At 39.1% G+C, this 24,014-nt stretch overlaps 4 protein-coding genes across 6 annotated transcripts; 3 read left to right on the top strand and 1 right to left on the bottom strand.

The window, feature by feature from the left end:
• Nucleotides 1-30: 30 nt before the first annotated feature.
• On the top strand, nt 31-4,949 carry LOC113748761 (serine/threonine-protein kinase/endoribonuclease IRE1b-like). The gene is made up of 6 exons (XM_027292307.1): nt 31-574; nt 1,134-1,368; nt 1,685-3,177; nt 3,770-3,942; nt 4,074-4,320; nt 4,503-4,949. Exons 1-6 carry the CDS (start codon nt 405-407, stop codon nt 4,909-4,911), a joined length of 2,727 nt encoding a protein of 908 aa, XP_027148108.1. The 5' UTR covers nt 31-404; the 3' UTR covers nt 4,912-4,949.
• A 668-nt stretch (nt 4,950-5,617) lies between these two features.
• LOC113749188 (glucan endo-1,3-beta-D-glucosidase-like) lies at nt 5,618-7,551 on the top strand. The gene is made up of 2 exons (XM_027292862.1): nt 5,618-7,079; nt 7,338-7,551. Exons 1-2 carry the CDS (start codon nt 5,708-5,710, stop codon nt 7,367-7,369), a joined length of 1,404 nt encoding a protein of 467 aa, XP_027148663.1. The 5' UTR covers nt 5,618-5,707; the 3' UTR covers nt 7,370-7,551.
• A 391-nt stretch (nt 7,552-7,942) lies between these two features.
• LOC113748981 (glutamate receptor 3.3) lies at nt 7,943-13,040 on the bottom strand. Of its 3 annotated transcripts, XM_027292595.1 has the most exons (8): nt 12,804-12,938; nt 12,610-12,655; nt 12,145-12,492; nt 10,437-11,779; nt 10,050-10,327; nt 9,719-9,750; nt 9,218-9,624; nt 7,943-8,667 (listed from the first exon to the last, which is right to left on the bottom strand). In XM_027292595.1, exons 3-8 carry the CDS (start codon nt 12,419-12,421, stop codon nt 8,239-8,241), a joined length of 2,766 nt encoding a protein of 921 aa, XP_027148396.1. In that variant the 5' UTR covers nt 12,422-12,492; nt 12,610-12,655; nt 12,804-12,938; the 3' UTR covers nt 7,943-8,238. The 3 variants fall into 3 exon arrangements, with proteins under 3 accessions (XP_027148396.1, XP_027148394.1, XP_027148395.1); XM_027292593.1 differs by adding an exon at nt 12,959-13,040 and having other exon boundaries at nt 12,145-12,851; XM_027292594.1 differs by having other exon boundaries at nt 12,145-12,655; nt 12,757-12,938.
• A 3,172-nt stretch (nt 13,041-16,212) lies between these two features.
• Nucleotides 16,213-22,378, top strand: LOC113748809 (probable protein phosphatase 2C 27). The gene is made up of 5 exons (XM_027292371.1): nt 16,213-16,505; nt 16,888-17,655; nt 18,586-18,780; nt 19,326-19,531; nt 21,430-22,378. Exons 2-5 carry the CDS (start codon nt 17,419-17,421, stop codon nt 21,980-21,982), a joined length of 1,191 nt encoding a protein of 396 aa, XP_027148172.1. The 5' UTR covers nt 16,213-16,505; nt 16,888-17,418; the 3' UTR covers nt 21,983-22,378.
• The last annotated feature ends 1,636 nt before the right edge of the window (nt 22,379-24,014 follow it).

The raw sequence follows: 24,014 nt of genomic DNA on the forward strand, positions 1-24,014 counted from the left end.
TGACTGAAGAGTTAAGCAAAATATATTAGTAATTGACGTCTCATTTGAAGGCTATTAAGCAAATTCCCAAAAGGGATTTAGAACCCTTTTTTGGTCGCCTTTATGCCTACCAAACCATTCAAATGTCTTCTCTTAAGATAGCTTAGGATTTAGAAAGATCAGGTCGTCTTTTGAGTGTCACTCTCTTTGCCAGATTCCCACATGATTAACGCCTCAAATTCCTTTTTTAAAAAAAAAAGTTGTCTTCTTTTGCTGCACACGACTTTAAAACCCTAGAATTTTTGGATTTTCTCCCATCCGATTATTATTCTCCGACCAATCCAATCAAATTATTTCGTATATCTTCAATCGAATGAGCCAGCCATTATATGGCTTCCTAATTTGGCTCCCGAGAATCTTGAGAAATGAGGGGTATTTCAGTTCCTCTTGTATGTTTAGTAATACTGCTGGTACTAGTAGTAGTATCATCTTTAGTTGTTGTCGTTGCATCCGGACCTCCATCAAGCTCACGGAGCTCCGACCTGGATGATGATTCGGATATTCCTGCTTCCCACCTTCCATTGCCGCTGACGTCGTAAGTTTTTCCTTTTTCCCTACCGATTTCACCTGAATTTCTTCTTTAAGAATGAGGACTTAATTCTTTGATCACAGTTTTGGCATTCCAGTAGTCTTGTGGATTCCTGCTGATTAAGTGCTTCGTTATTTTGAAGAAGAAAAAAAATAAATAAATCAATACATTTTGATGAAACTGAAATGCCCAAACTTACCATCATTCCTTGTTTGTAACAGGACATTTATGCCGATACCCTCTGAAAACCTTGATAATAAAACACGTGATCTGATTCTAAAAACACACACAAAAAACCTTAGAAATAGTAATTCACTAGTGGAATATACTTTGATATATATATTTTTTTTATTTTTTGGGAAATAGAACTCATTACTGGTTCTTGTCGAGCGAAAAAAAAAAAGCTTGTTCTCGTGTTCAACGTTAAATCTCACAGAGTTTTAAGATATATTTTTCCTTTAAGTTGTTCGTGCTATGTTCAAGAACCTATGCACTCTTTCTGTACCGTGCAACCTGCTGAATATTATTCTATTAAGTGCTATTATCTTCTTGGTCTCAAATTCAGTAAACATGATACAGCAGTGGTGGCCGCCCCGGATGGCACCATATACTTAGTGGAGATCAACTCAGGAAAAGTGCTATGGTCGTTTGCATCAGGCTCCGCGATTTATTCGTCTTATCAGGCTGTCCACCATAATGAAGGTCAACGGAACAATGCCACCACATGGGCCGATGATTTTTTCATAGACATTGGAGAAGATTGGCAGCTGTATGTCAATGGAAATGGCTTGAAGAATGTGGTAAGCGAGCCTTCCGTGTAATTTTCACAAATAGGTGTTCTTATCACATGATTAGCTCTTCTTAATGGTGCAGTCTTTCTTTACATTATTGGATTTGATTCCTTCTGCTAATTTTTGTATAAATCAAAAGTCTATTGTTCGAGTGTTCGTAAAAACTCAGGATTGCATGTGTTCTGGTTCTGTATTATTCATTCAATTATGAGGATTTAGTTGCCGAGGGGCTAGACTTCTGGTGTGCTAATTTAGATACTATTGTCGCCTTTTGAACAAATCTTGGCTCTTTTCCTAACGTTCGTACATTGGTTGTTATTCTCAGAAACTCCCAGTGAGTGTGGAAGAATTCCTAAAGAGCACTCCTTTCATATCAGCTAGTGGTGGAATTATGTTAGGCTCGAAGAAATCAACAATTTTCATTGTTGATGTCAAAACTGGAAAAGTAATTCATACCCTGTGTTCAGACACTGTTAGAGCAGTTGAGCATGAGCACAGTGATGAAAGTACCCTTGTCGCAAGGACAGATTTTGGAGGATGGGTTCCTCATAGTGCCACGAATTTGGATGGAATTGAAGAGCCACTTTATGTTACTAGGAAGGATTATGTTCTAAAGTTTACTAATATGAAGACAGGAAAGATTTTATGGTATCTAACGTTTGCTGATATTGAAGCTTCCTATCAATGCAATGCAATTGAAAGTTTTCTGGGTAGTGTCTTTTATACAGAAGATCAAGTTAGCCTTAGAAAGAATCTTGATGCCAAGTTGCAGCTTCATTGTCCTCCAAAGCCTGTTGTCTACCGCATACGTGATCGCAGTTCGTTCAAGTCTCTTTTCAAGACTAATAGTTTGCCAGATGCTTTTGCTGGGGACAAAGTGCTCTTGCTACCTGCACCTGACCTTGATCCTATGTTACAGCTGGTCGAAAAGATATTAGGTTTGCATCAAAGTAATGGAGGTGATATAGGGCTTGCTCTACCCACTCCTGAGAGTGAAGATTTTGGAGTCGTGGCTTTGCCTGAAGGAGATATTGGTCAAATTCATGAGATTGGAGGTTTTGCTAATTTAATAGGATCTCATTTCTGGTTTGTTGCCCTTTTTGGTGGTCTTATGCTCCTAATTGTTACTTTCTTTGTTAGTCACTTGGTAGTTAAAGAACAAGGTAAGTTAAACAAGGGAGTTGAGATGCCCAATATCCAAGCTTTAACAACCAGAAAGAAGAAACTTCGAAAACCAAGAACAAATAGCAAAACTGCTGAGAGAAAGAAAAAGAATGTTTCTTATGATCAAATGGTCAAAGACATCAATGTGCTCCCAGATTATGAAAGAGCAAAAAAATTCTTACTACTTGGGTTGCCTAATAATTCAGATGGTTTCATGGACGGACGCAACATTGGCAGATTGTTTGTCTCAACCACAGAAATTGCAAAGGGAAGCAACGGTACCATCGTGCTTGAGGGAATTTATGATGGTCGTCCAGTTGCTGTTAAGCGCCTTGTACAGACCCATCACAACGTGGCATTTAAAGAGATCCAAAATCTCATTGCCTCGGATCACCATCCAAATATTGTGAGATGGTTTGGTGTGGAGTATGATCAAGATTTTGTCTATCTTGCTCTGGAACGTTGTGCCTGTAGCTTATATGACCTGATATTATTGTCCTGCTCTAGCTCACAAAATCAAGAAACTTACCAGGATGGAGATTTTAACTGTGCTGGCAATGAATTTGTTCGACTAGGGTTGCTAGGAGATAACCATGCTCTCCAGTTATCGAAGTCGAATGGGTATCCTTCGCATCATTTGTTAAAATTAATGAGGTAAGTTCATAAACCTGTAGTAAACAATGGATAGATTTGCATCTTTGGAGCTTCCATATTGGGATTACCCTATCACTTCAGGGTTTCTGAATTTTTCAAATTTATATGCAAGCCTGTTACGTGGTATTATCAAAACATCATGATTGCAGATTTTGGAGTGTTATACCACCATTCGATAGTTAGAATCTTGTTAGCGCCGGCATTTTTGAACATCGCTTCCTGGCTTCACACACCAACCCCCCCCCCCCCTCCCTTTTTTTCTCCTCCCCACCTAAAAGAGAAAAAGAAAAAGACGTGATGAACTTTTCAGATGAAATTTTGGTTTAACAGTAATATTCATGAATACACTTTAAGGACGAATTCTAACATTTTTGTTCTTCATTCTCTTTTTCAGCATAGTTATAGTTTGGGTAGGATCGTATGCATACAACTGCAGCTAGCATTGGTGATTTTTCTCAACCAATGTCTTAGTTAACTTTCTTATAGTTCTTACCGTTATCAACTGATATGATTGCAATGAGTAGTTATTAAAATCCTTAACATATGCAAAATGTAAGATTCACCTTTTCATTATTCTATTCTATAACGCCAGGGATGTTGTTCGGGGGCTTGCTCATTTGCATGAACTTGGTATTATTCATCGGGATTTAAAGCCTCAAAATGTTCTTGTAACAAAGGAAAGAGTTTTATGTGCCAAACTTTCAGATATGGGCATCAGCAAGCGCCTTTCTGGGGATATGTCTTCTTTAACAAAGCATGCAACTGGTTAGGGAAATCCTTTAAGCTCTATCATTAAGTTTTTTGGTTCCTGAAGTTTGTTTGTAAAATTTGGGTCGGTCTCAAAGTGTCTTGTGGAGTTCTATTTCTTATAAACAATGCATAAACTATTTGTGTAGGTTATGGGAGTTCAGGGTGGCAAGCACCTGAGCAACTTCTTCATGAACGTCAGACGCGAGCTGTAGATTTGTTCAGTCTAGGCTGTCTTCTCTTCTTTTGTATTACCGGTGGCAAACACCCATTTGGTGAAATCCTTGAACGTGATGTGAATATAGTTAATAACCAAAAAGACTTGTTCTTGATAGAAAACCTTCCTGAAGCAACAGATTTGATCGCTTCTCTCTTGCATTGCAACCCTGAGTTGAGGTATGCCATCATTTTATTTTTCGATGTCTTTTGTTTGAGACGTATAGTTGCACACAGAGACCAGCATGCATACGGTTGGATATTGATAGATTTTTGCTGCATAAAGTATAAGCTCTCTGTATAAGCTTCTCTATTCAAACAAGAGGAAGGCCCATTTCTCAAAGTTTCTCTCTTGTTTTTAGGCCAAAAGCAACTCAAGTAGCATGTCATCCTTTGTTTTGGGATTCAGAGATGCGACTTTCATTTCTTCGAGATGCCAGCGATAGGGTGGAATTGGAGGATAGGGAGAAGGAATCTGAACTGCTGAAAGCATTGGAAAGTATTGGAAATGTGGCTTTAGGTGGTAAATGGGATGAAAAGATGGATACTGCTTTTATCAATGATATTGGACGTTACAGGCGTTACAAATTTGATAGTGTTCGGGACTTGTTGCGTGTGATACGAAACAAGTTAAACCACTATAGAGAACTTCCAAAGGATATCCAGGGAATTCTTGGGCAAGTCCCTGAAGGATTTGATAATTACTTTTCTACACGATTCCCGAAACTTGTAATAGAGGTTTTTAAGGTGTTTCACTTGTCTTCGTTGTAAACTGCTCAAGAGTCAATTGTATATGAAATCGTTTTGAAAAGTGGAATACGTTTTGAAAAGTGTTTCCTTGCGTAAAACTTTTTGTAATGTTTTGGTTGTTGAAAAATATGTCTGTGATGAAAGCAAAAAAAAACCCTTTTTTTTAAAAGAAAAAATCACATATCCAGACACATTCTTGTTGCGAAGTTTGGGTTGTAAACGAGTAACGTTCGGTAAAAAAGGGAACTCAATTTTGTATGGTTTAAACAACTCAATACGAATACAAGAAGCTCAACAGTTACTTAATTGCCTTGTTTAGTCTGTAATTTTTTATTAAAATTTTTTTTTATATTTAATATTTTTTAATCATTTTTTTATTTGATATACGTGAAATCACTGCAATTCATTTTTCTGCACTACCTCCTAAAAACAGAAGAGGAAGATGCATGGCCCTGTCTAATTTTTTTTTTTTTTTTTTAAAGTACTAGTCATCATAGATTTACAATTTTTCATACCCATCACGCATCTTAGTCAAAAAAGCCAGTCATTATGCCACCACATTGGGCACATTGTGCCCCACTACTAGCATGGCAAAAGTTCCTTTCCAGTGTCCTGTTCCCATCAGTGCCAAAACAGGAATCTTTTTCTCGGTTTGAATTTTCGTAGCTGCTATTAAATCAGAAATCAGAGACTGATGATACGTACAAATTATGTATTTCCTGCAGAAATTGCTTTTATACAAGGGATCACCACTCCAGTCTCAGAACCTGAATTGAGTTTACAGCTCAACAGTCTCTTCTCATCAGGCGCACCATAAATGGCTCTTTCATACTTGATCAAGAATGGTATTGCACTCCCAGCCCTGATCTTTCTCCTCCTACTGAACCCCTTCTCTAGCGTCTCCGGTGTCGGTATTAACTACGGCACTCTAGGAAATAATCTGCCATCGCCAAAAAGAGTAGCTCAGCTGCTTCAGTCCACCCTCATTGATAAGGTCAAGATTTATGACACCAACCCTGATATTCTTGAAGCCTTCTCCAACACCGGCATTGATCTCATTGTTGCAGTGGAAAACTACCTCGTGTCAAACGTAAGTTCCAGTGCTTCTGCCGCCGATGAGTGGTTTTCCACTCGTATCGTGCCTTTCATTCCGGCCACATCCGTCATTGCCATTGCCGTGGGAAATGAGTATTTAACCACCGATGATGATAAGTTAGATCACAATGCTTTAGTCAAAGCCATGCAAAACTTGCACCAAGTTTTGCTCTCGCGAGGTTTGGACCGCAAAATTAAGGTCACGACACCTCATAGCATGGCGGTTCTTGCATCTTCATTTCCTCCCTCGGCTTCCACCTTCGCCACCACCCTCCTCCCCACAATGACGGCCATAGTGGGATTCTTAGCTGATACCGGTTCACCATTTATGGTGAATGCATATCCATATTTTGCATACAGGGATAATCCCGCTATGGTCAACCTGGAATATGCATTGCTAGGCAATTCCACTGGGGTACGTGACCCCAAGGGGTACAAGTACACCAACATGCTGGATGCACAGATTGATGCCGTTCGATCTGCCGTCGCCGCATTAGGCTTTGGCAATCGTTCGGTCGAAATTACTGTGTCTGAATCAGGATGGCCATCCAAGGGTGATGCAGGAGAGACTGCAGCTGCTCCTGATAACGCCAAAACTTACATCACTAGGCTGATCGAACGCGCTCAGTCAAATAAAGGAACTCCAATGAAGCCCAGGGATAGTATAGAGATCTTTGTTTTCGCTTTGTTCAACGAGAACAAGAAACAAGGGGGCGTCAGTGAGAGAAACTTTGGGATATTCAATTCGGATGGATCAAAAGTTTATGATGTAGACTTGAGCTGTAAATTTTGCAGCAGTAATGGTAACAAAATGGGGTTTGGGGAGAGAGTTTCAGGCATGGCAAGAGGACCATCGGTTTGGTGTGTGGCCAAACCACATGCGGATGAGAAGGTGGTTCAGGCCGTCTTAGATTTTTGCTGTGGCCCAGGAGGGGTGGACTGCAGAGAGATCTATGAGAAGGGAGATTGTTTCGAGCCTGATAAGGTCCATGCCCATGCATCCTATGCTATGAATGCATACTACCAGATGCATGGAAGAAACTATTGGAATTGCGATTTCAAGGGTACTGGACTTGTCACCTTCAGCGATCCAAGTAAGTTCTTTCATGAGATAAGATTTACTAAGTTGATCACCTACTATAACAAGCAATTCTACCATCAATCAAGGCCTACTACATCCGTTGTTCTGCTTGCTCTTTTAACTTGATGATAATAAGCTTGTTTTAATATCTAGGTATATATATGTAGATTTAAGAAGATCCTCATATCTTCCCTGGTTTTGTTGCATTGAATTTCATGTAACCTTCGAAGTTAATTAACTTAGCTTGTTTGCCATCTGTTGCGGTGATCAGGCTATGGCAAGTGCAGCTATTCCCAACAGTGAAAGAGCTACTTTCGAGAAGAAAAGGATGATGGTTTACAGCTCTCCTCGTCTGGTCTCCTAGTGATAATTTACACTCTTGAGTAGATGCGTGGTCCGCGGTTACAAAATCCATTTGTATTTTTCGCAAACATATTATTATCAAATGGGTTATGTGAAAAGTTGTGGAAATTTTTGGTTGATTACTTTAGATTTTGTGGCTTTCTTTAAAGGATCGAGACAAAGACGATCATCTGCACGGAGCTGCGCGTTGCTGCAGACAAAAGTTGCGCGTCTCCATAATCATAGGCTTTTTTCGTGGAAAAATTTCCACAGCCAGCCCCAGCAGCATTGACTATTTTCGCCGAGCAAATGCAAGCAGCCCAGTGCCTTATAATCCGCGCAATTAAAATTGAAAAAGGCAACGGTGTATTAAATTTCTGTATATGCAAATGCACTTGGATAGAGTGAGCGAGTTCGTTCTTTCTTAACATCTACCTGTCAAAAACTCAGCTCAAAAAGAACTGATGAACAAATACTCTCGCATGTTTAATCTACTTCAAGTTACAAATCTCGTGGCATCAAAGGTTCAGGCTAGAAAGAACATAAGATACAGCAGTGCTACTTAAAATTTTATATATTAGCGATGTTTCCATTCTTTAAACATGTAAAAATGCATTCAGGAACCGTCAGTCAGCTAAGAATGCTGATTTTGTACACTTATCAAAAGTAACATTACTGCTGACTTGCAACTGGAAAGTAGTAGTATTGTATTAGTAGTAATAACCAATAATCTATCCAAAGTTTACGTGAGCGCGGGATTGTGCATGCGTAGACTGTAGACAAGAATCAAATACGCTTCTAACCAAACAGATAATTTTGGTTGCTTGAGATTATTGCCTTCCATCAGGATCCTTTCCAAAGTCTATTCCATCTGATAATGATGATATCTCTATTTTCCTCCTCTTGCTGTCTCTCCTGGATGGATCTACCTTCGCATCCATTAAAGAAAATAACGTCTGAAGTCGCGAGCTTCCTGGGCCTTCATTTGCAATGCTACCTGCAGGGGCAGCTTCCCGAAATTTGTGCATAATCTGCCAGAAATATATTAACAGAGCGATGAAGCAAGTTATCCCGCATAGCAGAAAGAGACCCGAAAAGCTTTTTAGGTGTAGGCGGTCTGAATCAATCTCTGCATTATCCGAACTGCATGTGCTTTTTGTCAACCATTTGTCGTGTATCCGCTGGAGGTCTCCATTCTCAGATAGAGCTAATATAGCAGTTGATAGGTCAACAGCCAAAGCAGAATCCCGTGGAAATGCCTAGTTAGTTAAACAAGCAATTATTTATTACTATTAGGGATGGAATCGAACAGAGAGAAGCTGTCTTCGATTATTCACCACACCTTCAGAGTCAATTGCATAACTAATCTTGCAACACGCATACAGTTGAAACAAAAACGTTTCGCTTTTAGTACATTTGACTTGCAGCAAATGCATTTAGCACAAAAGTTGTTCCTGAAATCCAGATTTTGTATTTAACGTACTTCATTATCATTCAAAAGTTATCAAGTTGGCAACTACAAGAACTTTCTGGAATCAACAGTAGCTACAAGCAAGACCATCCACATCAAAATGCTCCTCAAAACATTTCAATTGCTCCTAAAAAGTTAAACTAGATCACTATCTTGAAGCGGATCAATTGAAGAAGTTTAAGTACGTAAAAATCCTCGTACAACCAGATCATGCATGCATCATTTGCAGGCCCAACATAGACATGGTGCAAGTATTGCAAAGTAATACGAGTTTAACCATCATATAAAGCGAAAGCAAATCTATCAGAATATATCACACATGGAAAAACAAAACTCACAAAGCCCCAGCCGCTTTTGGTGAACTCCTGGCCTACAATTCTGAATTTGCATTGGCTTGATAAGAAAAGTTCTACATAAGGAAGTTCATCCACCACGGCAGCAACACCACCTTTTTTTGGACCACTTAGAAGTTTTGTTGCATACTCTTCTGGTGTCCCGAGTGAGACAAGCCTGGATTTAGGTATACCGATTTCCTCAATCAGATAATTTTCAGCAAAAGAACCCACTTGGTAGCCAATAGGTTCATCACTTTCTTTCAAGCTTTCAACTCCTTTAATAGGAGAATAGAGCTGCTGTACTGTAAGAATAGAGGTTAAACTCGCAGTATAACTTGAGTTAATTATGAGAACCACAAATAGCCATATTATCAGCACCACACGTCCAAGTGCGCTCGCGGTACTCTCTCCTGAAACAAAGAAAGAATAAGAAGTTAAAAAGGTGCCAACAGGACATCTTGCCCATAAACATTAAGATAGCTGAAAATGTAAAATTTTTCTTACTGTGGGCGAAAAATAAGGTTGACAGGCTGAACCTGCAAAAAGAACGAAGAATAGCTATCAAACAAGTCATGCCCACAATCAGGTTGTTTCAAGAAACATCAACATGAACACTGCACAATCCACTTATAACTGCATCAACCATTTAAACCAATTCAAACTACATTTCCCCAACAAAGACGATTGGATTCCATTAACCTACTCAATCCATTACAATCATGTGTCGTTTGACCAACTAAGAGTTTTAAGTTCTTAATGTCATTTCCTTAGATGTCAACTAGGATTTTTAACATACTGACGTCTGGCCTTCAAAATTTTCAATTCTGAAACTCACCATAGGATGGTTATTAGTTGCTGCTTTGGTGGTCCACGGAACTCATCATTAGTTCGGTGTTCCAATATCCAAACAACTATGCCAACCAAAAGAAAGAAAGCAGCAGTAACTCCCCACATCAATCCTGAAAAGGGTCTGAGGAAAGCCCATGCACCAGTATTTAACTTCCTAAATGGGGCCACTACAACAAGTCCCGATGAAACATAAGGCTGGGTGAAATCTACAGTCTTTGTCCTATTGGTGACAATTGTAATGTCACCAACAGCACCATCAAACACCTGTAAAAGCAAAACAAAGTTCAGCTATAACAAATTAACTTCTCGAACTTCGCTAGTACCCTTGTCTAATTGATACCACAATTATCATTTTCTTCAACTTTGCACATACCCCTGCACTTATCAGCTCCACAAGCTCACTATAGCTAGGGTTTTCATGGCCATCTCCAAAGGCGATGAACTGATATGGAATAGCATATGGCAACAAGTTAACAGCAGCTGTAAAGACATCTATGCAGAATCCTTTAAAAGTGCTAGTCCCTGGCACTTGTGACACAAATTCTCGATAACCTACCCGTCTGGGTACTGCAATCTTTAATTGCTTTCCATTGTTTGGGAAAACCCATCCACGAGGCTTTATTACCGTCTCTCCTGGCCAAACTACACCAAATAACTGTTGATTTGCACTTGAACGATTTGGTGGCCTTGAATAAAGAGTCTCAGGAGGCACAGTGGATAATCCAGAATAGTTAGACCAATGACCAATCACTCTAAAACCAGTTCCAATGACATTTATAATGTCATATGCTGGAAAAACAAGAGATCTATCAGAATTAAACTTGACAGGCCCCGTCAAACCAACAAAATTACTCTCCAAAATCTTTTTCAACAAAAGAGGCCCTCCATCAAAAATTTTCAGCTCTTCAAGGTGCAGAGTACTCCCCTGAACAAACCGTAGATTAGGATCACTGGAAAATGAGATTCTTCCGCCCTCCTCAAAGAATGAATTTATGGCACGAGCAACCAACCAAACGGTATCATAAGCATAAAGACCATAGGAATGCAGACCTAATGAACCACCGTTGAGTTTATTCCACCTTGACAAAAATGATCTTTTCCTATCAGAATCAGGGGTATGCTGACGTAAAACAAGAACTCCTTGCATGGAGTCCATATTCTCCAGAGGAAGTGGGGAAGAGGAATCCAACACAGAAGAAAGCCAATCTGTAGCTATCCAAACATAGCCATCACCCATCATTCCAAGATACTGTGCCACAGAAAATACCATGAACCCAACATCAGGATAAGCATGTAGAACTATAACCCGAGACTCCATAACCGCAACCTTTATCAAAATGTCTATTATGTCAGTCCTATTAACACCAGGTGCTGGTGGAATCCCTGCTTTGTATGAGATTCTACCGCGCCTAGCTGCGATTGCATCATCTAATGCAGACACACCATTCCTTCCATAATCATCATCTAGGAAAACCACAATTACATCTTTCCAACCGTAATAGTCTACCATTTCAGCTATTGCAGTCATCTGGTAAGAATCACTCCGCGTAGTCCTAACAAAATAAGGAAACTGAAGCGAAGAAAGAGTGGGGTCTGTAGCAGCAAACGACAAGAGAGGTACTTGAAGTTCATTTGCAACATGCGATATGGTGTGTGCCACTACAGAAGATTGTGGCCCAATAACAGCAACAGTTTCCGTCTCCATGAGCTGCAAAGCTGTAATGAAACCAACAGTCTTCAAATTTACCGCACAGAAGAATTGACCAACAAAAGGAATTTCTACCATTTTTCCAGGAAATTAAGAAACTGGGACTATATGTTCATATCAACTTGATGAAAAAGCCGCAATTAGACGAAGTTAAGCTTAGCCTTCCAGAAATTCATCAATAGCACAAGAATTGAAAAGGGATTTTTTTTTTTTCCAAACATTTTTTTAAAAAAAATTGAAAAGGGTTAAAATACCAACAAAAAGCTCTGTTCTTTTTGCCCAAAGTTTCCTAAGCAAATACAAATAACGAATATCCGACAAGAAACACTTGAGAAAGATGATTTTTTTTTTTTTTGGGAAAAAAAAAATTTACCTCCAACCATGCCAACAAATCCACTGCAATTGGAAGTTTGCATTTTGACAACAAGTTTGGTCCCTGGGAGGAGAGTGGAGTTGGAGTTGACGTCTTTAACAGCCTCCTGAATTGCAATCTTAGCAACTCTGCCAATGGTGGAGTCAAATGAGAAAATAGCTCCAACATTCACTACAGCTGGTCTTGTTGAAGAAACATTCCCGGCTAACCCGTGTGAGGAGAAAACTCCAGATGAGAGAAACCATAACACTAGTGGAAAATGCCGAATCGCATTCATTTTGGATGAACGATGCACGGCTAAGTTGGCAGGCCCAGAAAAGATTCTTTGCAAAATTGATTCATAGGCGGCTGCAAGATTATTGCCCGAAACAATATATAAGCAATTTAACACAGCAACGGTATGTTTGTCAAAAATTATAGGAACCTATACAGATATACAAGTGGTGTACAACAGAGAAGAAGGACCTCAAGGAAAGCACACAGCTAAGAGAAAAGAAGAAACTCCGGTGACCTGCATGAGGCAGGAAGCAACAGAAAAGCAAAGGGAAAAGGGAAAAATTAGTTGCATAGATAAGAGAAACTAGAATCAGGTGCCATGCTTTAAGTCATGACCTTTGAATCAAGAAATGAGAGTCTGTCAAAGTATCAGGAATAAGTACGCTTTTCCACTTGTAATGTGCACTGTTGGTATGGAGGAATCGCATGATCTGCTGGGATGACCAGCCAAAATTTACATATGCGCAAGTAATTAAGGAATGAGAAATGGCCATAGTGGGCTCTAAGCAGGTGGAGTAAAAAACTAGAAGAATAATACCTGCTGCTACAATTACACTGCACGCTACCAGTTGTAGTCGTATCTGAATGAAGGGAAGGGAAGACGATAAGGCACTCTCTAGGGCTAAGGGGAACCCAATACATACTGCACTATTTCCACGCTGCTGCACTGCACAATGTGGGTCAGGTCAGGCGGGTTTCTTAGGGACTGACTTTGGGAGGAGGCAGCTTCAAAACCCACTCCCCTTTGACAGTAGGTAATAGGTATTATTACGTTTTTTGGAAAAAAAAAAAAACTTCATTTAATATTAGTGAGAGCTCTCATAATCCCCTAATTAGTCGAATTATTATTAGTAATCAAATGTAAAATGAAAGAAATTATTGATCAAACTAAAAAATGAGGAGAGCTGCTTCAAAGTCATTATTATTTGTTATTGGTGTGTCTTTATATTTTTATTAAAGAAAATTACGAGAAAGGGAAGCAAAAGGTGGATGGTTTTGGTTCTTCTGGTTCTTTTTTTTTTTTTTTTTGTCTGTAACAATAATGATGAAGATATTTGTGAAAGGCATGCAAGGAACTGTGGGTTTTGATAAGAAGAAATTGAAGCTGAGTTGGAGGGAATCAAACTGTGGGAATTTCTGATGGAACATTTTTTTGTAATGGCGCCGCCCGCAGTGGCAGTAGCCAGTAGGTGGTTTGCATAATTAGTTGGTGGAACACTACACTATTTATTTTGTTGAATGAATCTGACTTGAGAGGTACACGGAACTATGGGCAAAGCTCACGTCACGTGCTGCAATGCAACCACTCTTTTCTATTTCTCCTTTTTTTTTTTTTTTTTTTGGGTTGGGATTCGACAAGGGAAAAGAATAAAGGGAGTTATTTCTGCCGACCATTGTACAGAGTCAATTAATTATTTTATTCAGTCTGGATTCGAGACTTTCCATTCACTCACATGACGTTTATGTTTTTCTGGTACATTCAAAGGATTGAACCAAGAGTCGCCGGGGAAGGGGTTGGGGTTTGCTGGGTAGATAAGTCTCCTGGGGCTGCTCCAAGAGTTGCCGGCTTTTGGAGTATGCTCTGGGGTTTAGGTTTGTTGAGTCAGTAAGAGTCAATTGACTTCTTGACAGAAAAAAGGATTGAACCAAACTTAGAGTATTCTATTTGGGACCATATGGCGTGGAAAATTGAAGTGTGGAAAAGTGAAAAAGAAAAATTAAAAATTATTTTTAGTTACATTTGGTTACCAGTAAAGATTGTGAGGAATAATGAGAAGTTAGTGGTAATTGTTGAGTTTTTCTTAATCATACAAATTCTACTGGACACAAGATGCAAGAAAAGTTTCAGCTCTCTTACTAATAAAACGAGCATACGTTACAGAATTCGCTTTTTTTTTTTTTACAATAATAACATTTGTATAACATACTCTAATCTAGTATGTATAAGGGAAGGGGAAGCCGATGGGATTTTCCCGTCGGAGGAAACCACAATTAAGTGGCAAGGCGAGAGGTCAAGACTTAAATATCTTGGTGGTACTTGGGCTGTTGGCGTACAGAATCTGCCGTTTACAGCCCCCAAACTACGCCGTTTACAGCCCCCCCTAGTCTGCTGCTATAAGACTCAGAGAAGAAACGACTGCTAAAGAGTAATCTGCAAACTTCCTCTGTATCATCATGTGTCCAGTTTCTTTCTGAAAACAAACTCAGTAAGTACCATTTGATCCCCCGGGTAAAAAAAAAAGAACACCATAAATACTGATTTGCTTGCATGATCAACACATTTTTCAATTATCTTTTTATCTCACATATATCATATCAAAAAAGTGCTACAGTAATTTTTTTACAAAATTATCTCAAATAATTTACTATCCAAACACACTCACTAGTAGTTCCTTAAAAGATGCTAGTAGGAAAAAAAAATATATTTTTTGGGTATCTTTTGTAGTAGACGCAGGAACCAAAGTTAAGATTTTGGATCTGTAATGGGTAGAGTTCTTCTGGTCGCTTTGTGTAACAAGTTGTGTTTTGATTTAAGAAGGAGGGCCCAAGAACATCATGTCGGCCCATTGTATAAGTTCTGGCCTGCAATTCTGATAACGGCCCGTCCTGAATGATAGGATGTGAGACAATGGATACAAATGGAAGTAAGGCCCAGCACAACCAGGGATACAATTAATTTCGGCGGACAATTTTAGTTTACCACAAATATTTAGTTACCACATTTGTATCTTCAACTTTTATTTTTTTCACCTAGGGTATGCTTTTTTTTTTTTATCTCAAAAGATTTTAAATCAGACTACTTTTGTTGGTTTTGGAAGAGATAGAAGAAGATGAAAAAAATTTTACACCACCCACCTCCTCCCCCACTCCCTTCTCTCTCCCCTCCCTTCCCCTAACCCCAAACTCCTCTCCCACTCGTGGGTGATGGCTGCGACTTTAACCACCACTCTAGCCACGACCTTATTGGTCGACACCATAAAGGTTGCAAGTAGAAGCCATGAGTCATGGCTTTTGGGTGCGACCACAAACCAAAAAGGTTGCGATTAGTGGAGAGGAGGGAGGGTCATGGGTGTGGGGGTGGTGGCAGTAGCGGTGGAGAGTGATAGGTGATGGTATATATATATATATATACATATTTTGTATAGTTGGAGTTGTTTTTGATATATTGCATGGATGTAGTGTTTTTGAAATTATTTTTGTTTATGTATTATTATAACATTGTATATAAAAATTTTGTTTATAAAAAATTAAAGAATCCAAACAAAGCCGATATTAGCTTTATTTTGAAAGCATAAATAGTAGTATTTCAGTAAATTATTCTTTACTAGATAACTTCCCTATCCATTTTACTTTAAGATGATACTAATAATAGGGCTACTTTATAAGGCTGTGAAGAAAAGTTGCAAACCCCCAAAAAAAAAAAAAAAAGAAGAAAGGAGTATTGCCTATATATAGTACTAATACCACAAAAAAAAAGGAGGTCATTTTTTCCAAAAAGCAGCAAGTGGACTGACTGGAGCAGCATCTTCCTTGCTAGTTGCTACCGATGGGAATTTGAAAGGGATGAAAAGGTGCTAAGGAAGGAGCGAAGCAGCCAAGGAAGCATTACCCTTTCATCTTAGCCGAAACCCAACTCTTTCCAATAAGAAACAGCCACCTGTAATGTGTTCTTCGAGAATCCCATGTACATGTCTCTTAACGGCCGTCAACGACCTACACAAATCGTAGTCCAATTACCGCCACCGCCACCCCCACCCCCCCCCCCAAAAAAAAATCCCAAAACAAAAAAAAGCACCCCCATTCTGGCTTTTTACTCCCACCGTTAATTCGGCCAATAGGACCATACACTACAACGCCAATGGCCGCGATCCGCCGCCCAGCCCTGTCATAGTTTCATTCCAAAGGCACCACTCCCCCATCTCTCCCATCAACACCAACACCCCCGCAACGCCACAGCTCTTTGCCCCAAAAAAAAAAAAAAAAAAGAGGGGGGAGTGAAAAACCAGGTCATCCGGTCAACTATATTGGCCACCACTCAGTCTCCACCACGTGTCAGTAAATCATGCGTCATCGTCTACGCTTAGGTACCTTCCATTTCCGGTTACCCACCGCATTGAAAAACTTTTAGCCATTCTTCTTCTTCTTCTTCTTTATAATTTATATACTCTCTCTCTCTCAATCGAAATGCCTTTTTTGGGGTCTCTGATTTATGGGTTTTGTTTCCTTTTTTCTCCTTTAGTTTTGATCAATGCCTGAATTTGAGCCCAAAAATTAAAATTAAAAAAACGGCGAACAAAAACTTTCCCAATTTTTTTTTTTATCATCTTTCGGAATTACTGTTCCCTGTATTCCTTTTGGAATCTTGATTTATTTATCCTGTCCAGATTTGGAGGGGTCAAGACGGTGAATTGTTTGATTTTATTGCAATTTTTTTGGTGGGAATTTAGTTAACTGTTGGTTTCTTAGGTGGCTTTCTGCGGTTGCTAAAAATATCATTCGGTTGCATTCATTTTTCATCATTTTTCTGCTGAGAAAAAAAGAAGTTGCTTTCGATTTCAGTCCTGGGGAAGGGGAGGAGAAGGTTATGAGATCTTATTTTGATCTTATGTTTGGATCAGTTTGGGCATTTATTGCTAATTTCCTATTTGGGAGTCAGCCAAAAGGATTAGAGTAAGGTTCTTGATTGAGTTTGCTGGGATATGGTTGAGGAGTTGACGAATGCTGGGTTGCTGCCGAATTGATGTAGGTGTTTCATTTTGATTATATCTTCCGCATTTTTTCAGACAATCAACCTCAGTCTTCCGAAGATTAAGGCTTTTTGTATGGCGCAGCCGCTATAACTGATCGAAGTTGGTGTTATTTTCATAAATAACAAAAGATTTGGTTGATTTGCTTCTCCGCCATTCTGAATCTAAGGAGTTGTAGTTTAGAGTGCTGATTTTCTGTGGAGAAGGATATTCCGAGATATCGGTATCTTCTGAGGAAGGAACTTAGTTGATGATCTGGAATATGGCAGCTGGTACTGATTGTCCGCCGCCATTCACTGTATTAGACAGTGGCTATATTAAAGAGAGTGTGCCTCAAGTAGAGGATGAACTATTGGAGAGTTCTGATGACTTGAAAGAGACACCAAATGAACTGTTGGAGGGTTCTGATGACTTGAAACAGACACCAAATGGTAAACCTCCGCGACATTCTGTAAGCTCTGCTACGTTGCTACAGCCAAGTGATGTTGTAAGTAAACTTCCTCTTATCTAAGTTTCACTCTGTACTGTTGTTGCTGGGGTCGTTTACTTTCTTACAATGCTAGTTTCAGGGATTCAGGCTCCTACTGCTATTCATAATTTTTGTTGAAGTGATTGTATCTGAGTTGAATAGATTTCTTTGACACTCACGTTACGTGCACACCATTGTTTTAAAATGCAGTCCTGAAGTTGTGCTTCTTATTTATGTCGTTATCGCGACATGCGCAAAAGGTCCAATGTCATAGGGAGAGGTAATATATTTTGTGGACAAATTTTGACAGCACACAAGAAACTGAGCGATGTGGCTATTAGATTCAATCTCAAGGCTTGTTCATGAGATTGTTGTCATGAAATCATTTGTCATTGATCTCCTCTTACCGAGAAGTTATGATAATGTGATGAAATAAATGCTATATTCTCTGATAGAGTAGTAGTTTGATATAGTAAATGTCATCTTAACTTAGAAGTCAACATGTTTTGAGCTAATTCTATCTTGTTCAGTGTAATCTTCTCTGGTAGAGGGAGTTCTAGAAGTGAAAGCTTGTAATGCAAAATAACTCATGAATGTTCTCCATAATTTTTCTTTTCTTTCTAGTTGAGTATTATCTATCCTTTCATGAACAAAGTGTGCAAGCGTTGGTTATAAGAAGGGGGAAAAAATCAGACTTTAAACATCATGAGATCACTCATTGTAGTAGTTGCTAGCATAGGAAAGAGTGAAACTTTGGTAATTCAAAGCACATACACCTTAAATTTACTGCATCTGACTTCATTCCTTTCTTATTGAAAATGCATCTGAGAAAGTAACAGAGTCAAATTCCAAGTAATGGCTTGGTTTCTCCTACCCTTGCCTTCGCTATATCCATGAATATTTAGTATCTGAAGTGCTATGCTTGACTATTCATTTTTACCATGTCAGGATTTTGATCTGACAGTGTGTGGACAGAAGTCACCATCTGATGGAAAATCAAGCTTCCTACCAATTTTTCGGTCAGGGTGCTGTGCTGAAAAAGGGCCCAAGCAATATATGGAGGACGAACATATATGTATAGATAATCTATTTGAACATTTAGGTGAAACTGCAGGTTTCCCTTCTCCTGGAGCTTTCTATGGGGTGTGTAACCAATTCAAAAATAATCCGTTGCTTGACTACAGTTATTTTTTAATGCGGTAGTTGTTAAATGGTGTTGATTGAAAGTCAGTAGTTCTTGATTCACCACCAGCTGACATGATTTGACACTCGTCTGTGTTTCTTGTTATTTTTGAAAGTCTGTTAATGACATTCTGATTATCAGCTTTTGGAGATTAGACAAAAAGAAATTGGATGTTGCATCCTCTGGGAGGGGATACAAGCTAGGATGCTCACAAAGAAATGAGTAAACACTGAGAAGAATGGCCGTGTTTGCAATGTTTAAGAAAGTAATTCTGGCATATCTTAGGAACATCTTTTGACATTTTGAAAGATCAGCTTGTGTATTAGTTCCCAAAGTTTTTAGAGGAATTTTCTTCTTTCTTGGTTTTTTATCCAGCTTCCACAGAGTCCTCTTCTCCCCCTTCTTTTTTTAAACTACTAATATAGTTAATAACAGATTGTTTGTAATTTTATGTTCTTGCAAACTTATTCCTTTCCTTGTGTTAATTTTTGAGGTTGTGCCGCAGGTTTTTGATGGTCATGGTGGTACAGATGCTGCAATATTTATTAGAAAGAATATTCTCAAGTTCATAGTCGATGATTCTTCTTTTCCATTGTTCTTGGAGAAGGCAATTAAGAACGCTTTTCTAAAAGCTGATTATGCCTTTGCTGATGATAGTACTCTGGACATCTCCTCTGGCACCACAGCCCTGACTGCATTGATATCTGGAAGGTAGGTTAGCACCTTTAGTTCAAGTCTTTCCTTTGCCCACTTTAAATTAGTTTACTGAACAGTTTAGAGTTTCTGCCACCTGCGGTTGAAGTGCATTCATTCATCAAGAATGAGAAAATTACGCTTTGACTTAAATGAACTAAATATAGCAGGATTGGACACAAGGAGAATTCAGGAACTTAGACTGATATGCAGAAAATTTTTCACGTTGAGTAGTTGTTTCAGACTATCTTGCCCTTTGCTATTCTGAAGGCACCATTAATATGTAGATAAAAGAGGTAGAGAGAAACATAGGAGAGGGCTTCTTATGCAGCATGTGCATGACTGTATAATATTGGGGTAAATGTGTGGCAATCCCTGCTAGTTAAAGGTAGGTATACCTATAACAAGTCGTCTTGTTGGTTGGTTGATTTTAGGCCGTATGTAGAATGTTGAAATACAGTTGGACAGTTTGCTCAGTACATCTATAAAGAAGTTGGTCATTGTAATCATTTTTGGGAATGGTTTGTTGTTCATGGCTTGCAAAATGGACCAATTCAAAATAAATTAATTGTACTTATCTACTCAAGATACAAATGGAGCTGCTTGAGTGAAATGTGCTTAGATTAGATCACCCTCAGCACCTCTAAAACTGGAACTGTTACTGATGGGAGGTTATAGGATGCCCAAACCGGATTCAACTTAATACACTATGACTTATTGTTGCTGAAAGTCTTGTCTTTTTCTTTGGAGTACATAAGCTAACCAGCCCAAACCTCTTTGCCTTGCTAGACTTCAACCACTTTCAGACCCTTGTGTGCAGTTCGTTAGGTCTGTAGTGGTTCATATTACCATGTGGTGCATTGACTTCCAGCCAACAATTTTGAAGTATAGAAACTAGTCAGTACAAGCTCTTGGGGTTAAAGGCTTCTCGCTTTTCCGGGAATGCCATTTTCCTTTGAATTACTGAGTAGAGACTTTTATTTGCATGGTTTGCCTAAGCTTGTGGTTTGAATAATCTGGAAGATAGGCTAGAGTTCCATGTCTTCAGTTTGACGTTGAATTTGCTGAATTGTTTCTTCTACTTGTTATGAGTTCCCACATCTGTTATGAGTTAATAATGAAAAATTTAGTATAGTTCCTTTATATGTCACTCATCATGTTAGGCAGTTTTTATGGCTTTGCAACATTAAAGAAAGCATAGCTGTTCATTCATGCGTTCCTATTTCTTTAGGAATTTTTTTCCTAGTTTTCCTTTTTCGTATACTTATTTGCATTTTATATGCCGGAGAAAATGAGAGTTTTAGCGTTTATTTTTATTTTTATTTTTTGTGAGTGTGAGAAAATAGGGGGTTTTCGTTGATAAACAAAGGCGTAATTTTTTCCCCCTCTTCTTTTGTTATTTTTCCTCGATAATCTTTTTTAAGCTTTTTGTTAAGTGGCATTGGCTTAAGCAGCCACAATCTTTCGCAGTATTACAGTCCAATGCTCCTGCGGGAGCTTTTGTGCCTGATATACTCAAAGGTAGGATGAGGCATTACCCTAGCCTTATCAAGGATTTGGCTCACTGATAATATAATACTTGATGATTTTGGATTGGAAGAAATTTACACTCTTTTTAAAATTTTTTTGGGGGTCCTGCTGTTTCCACCTTCACTGTCAATTATTTTCTCACACAGCTGTTAGATCCCCAAAAAGAATCACTTTTTAGCATTATAGCCTTGTGTGTGAGAGACAGTTTAGATTGCATAGTTATATTGAGTGGTAATTTATTAGAGGTCGGTTCACAATCAGTAGTAACTGTTGTGCTTAAGTTTCTCCAGAGTTGAATCCCTCTGAAAATACTTAATGTTATATAGATAATTTTAATTCCTTGTTTATCTAGCTTTTGGATTATTCCTGACGGGTTTTCCTTTCAGAACAATGGTAGTCGCAAATGCAGGTGATTGTCGTGCTGTGCTGGGGAAACGAGGTAGAGCTATTGAGCTGTCAAAAGACCACAAACCGAACTGCACAACTGAAAGAATTCGAATAGAGAAACTTGGAGGTGCCGTGTATGATGGGTACCTAAATGGCCAATTATCTGTGGCACGTGCAATTGGAGACTGGCACATGAAGGTTCCTAAAGGTTCATCTTGCCCTCTAAGTGCAGAGCCAGAGTTGCAGGAGATTCTTTTAAGTGAGGATGATGAGTTCCTCATTATGGGATGCGATGGTCTTTGGGATGTCATGAGCAGTCAGTGTGCCGTTACAATAGTAAGGAAGGAACTAATGATTCACAATGATCCTGAAAGATGTTCAAGAGAATTGGTTAGAGAAGCACTGAAGAGGAATACCTGTGATAATCTGACGGTCATTGTGGTTTGCTTTTCACCAGATCCTCCGCCTAGAATAGAACTGGCCCCAACTCGGGTCCGAAGGAGCATATCAGCAGAAGGACTGAATCTTCTTAAAGGTGTATTGGAATTGTAATTTGTAAGAATTGTAATGTACAAGGATAACCGAAGGGAACATTGGACTGGTGAAAAGAGTTGGGTGAGGTAAAGGAGGACATCTTAATCGTGGGATATTTTACATCCATCGCCGGACTGGTGAAAAGAGTTGGGTGAGGTAAAGGAGGGCATCTTGATGGATGGGGATATTTTACATCCCTAGCTGCTGCTGCTGCTGTTTCATTTGCCTTGATGTAATTTTGGATCCTTTGTACTGCAGATGTATGTGTTGTACCATTAGGATGATTTGTCATTTGAATTCCGGTGGCACCCAAAACTTCCCCTGATGTACATAAGTAAGAAGATTAGTCACTGTTGGCAATGAAGTCTGGATCAGTTATTCACTTTAGGAGTAAATGATCAATTTTCATCTGCGTGTTGAAGCATCTCGAGTGATACATAGGAGTAAATGAAAAGTGTGTTGCAGATCTAAATCTAATTAGTAGTAGTGTCTCTCCAATTGGAGTTGTTGAGACTATTCAGCCAGCCAGCCATGACTTCCTCAGTCAGTCCTCTCGGCCTGTTCCAAAAGTAAGAAGAGTAAAAGAGAGGCCAAGATTGCAGTCTTGTTCTTTTGTTTACCTCTCCTGTCCTGCCCTGTCATCTTAATTCATTCCCAAGGGAAAGGTGAAACTGCAAGTAAAGTGAGTGGGGGGTGGTATTGGTAGGAAGGAACTCTTTGCTCCTTTTTATCTTTTGGTCTGAATTCTGAGACGAACGAGAGAGCAAGCAAGGTAAGTAGGCTTAATCGACACGAAGTAAGCAGACTGCGCATGCTACCGTTAGTCTGATGACCCAAAGTGAATGTGAATTTCACTGCCCAAATACTAACCACTAGTACGTTAAGCTGGATTTTTTTTTGTTTTTTGGGTCAAAACACAGAGAGTATCTCGATTTTTGCTAGACTAATCTCCCTGCGCCTGTGCACTCCGCTCCTCAAAGATGCACAGGCGGTAAGAGAGGTGGCTCAAACACACTACCTCAGGACTCAACTGAGCTACCTCGAAACCATCCGAGCCAACTCCAAGGGGCACGTTAAGCTGGATTAGTTACAACTATTATCGCGGCAAACATTTTATTAATTGATATGATTCTTGAAGCCACTCCTGAGCAGTAACACAGCAAAGCCAATTTCCTTGCGACTCACAAAGATTTAACGCTAGTTCTTCTGGGGTGGCATGTCATGTAAATTGTAATGTAGTGTAATCCAATCAGAAAAACCTCCCCTTTGACCATAAGGAGAACAACCACAGCGAGTGGCTGAATGCTGATGGGTCCTTCTCCATCCATCATATAGTATGTTAATTCACTCAAAAACTCCTCCCGTCCGTCTGAATTCTGATTCTCCAACCCAAAGTAAACCAACCAACCAACCAAACCTACCTCCTTCACTGCCGCGCCTTCCGCCTTATCATGCAACCTACACGTGGATCCCTGCATGTCTGCTCATCATAAAATTATTAGTAATAAATCTCTTCCACCATTATCAAATCTACATTCGACAGAGCATAGTACTGACACCACACCCTAACTCTGCGTAAGTTAAATCTTCCCTTTCTCATACATACGTATATATATTTATATTTTTTGTACATGGGTACAAATGGATATACAAAAAAAAAAAAAATTAAGAATACCCATACGTATGTATGTATAAACCATTCAATGAAAATGAAAGCGTTAGATTTTAAACCTCACCATTCCTTATTTATTACACAACTTGCCTTTCCCATTGATTAGCTCTCAAAGTTCATTTTACTTTCATTATTACCATCCCATCCCATGGAGGTCTGGTAAATGGTAAAATACCTACACTGACCCTCTAATAACACATTTTATAACTTTAGCAGCATTCAAGACAAGTGCATAACGTATTAACTTTGGAAGAAGATCAAACTGGTTTCATTTTCATTGTAGAAACTCGTTATAACTTTAATAACACAGTCTCAAAGGTCCAATTCCTATAGCTCTTAGAACCATAGTAGCAGAATATGATATGATGGCTTTTGCAG

The sequence above is a fragment of the Coffea eugenioides genome, chromosome 10, assembly GCF_003713205.1.
Source record: "Coffea eugenioides isolate CCC68of chromosome 10, Ceug_1.0, whole genome shotgun sequence".
Lineage (NCBI taxonomy): Eukaryota > Viridiplantae > Streptophyta > Magnoliopsida > Gentianales > Rubiaceae > Coffea > Coffea eugenioides.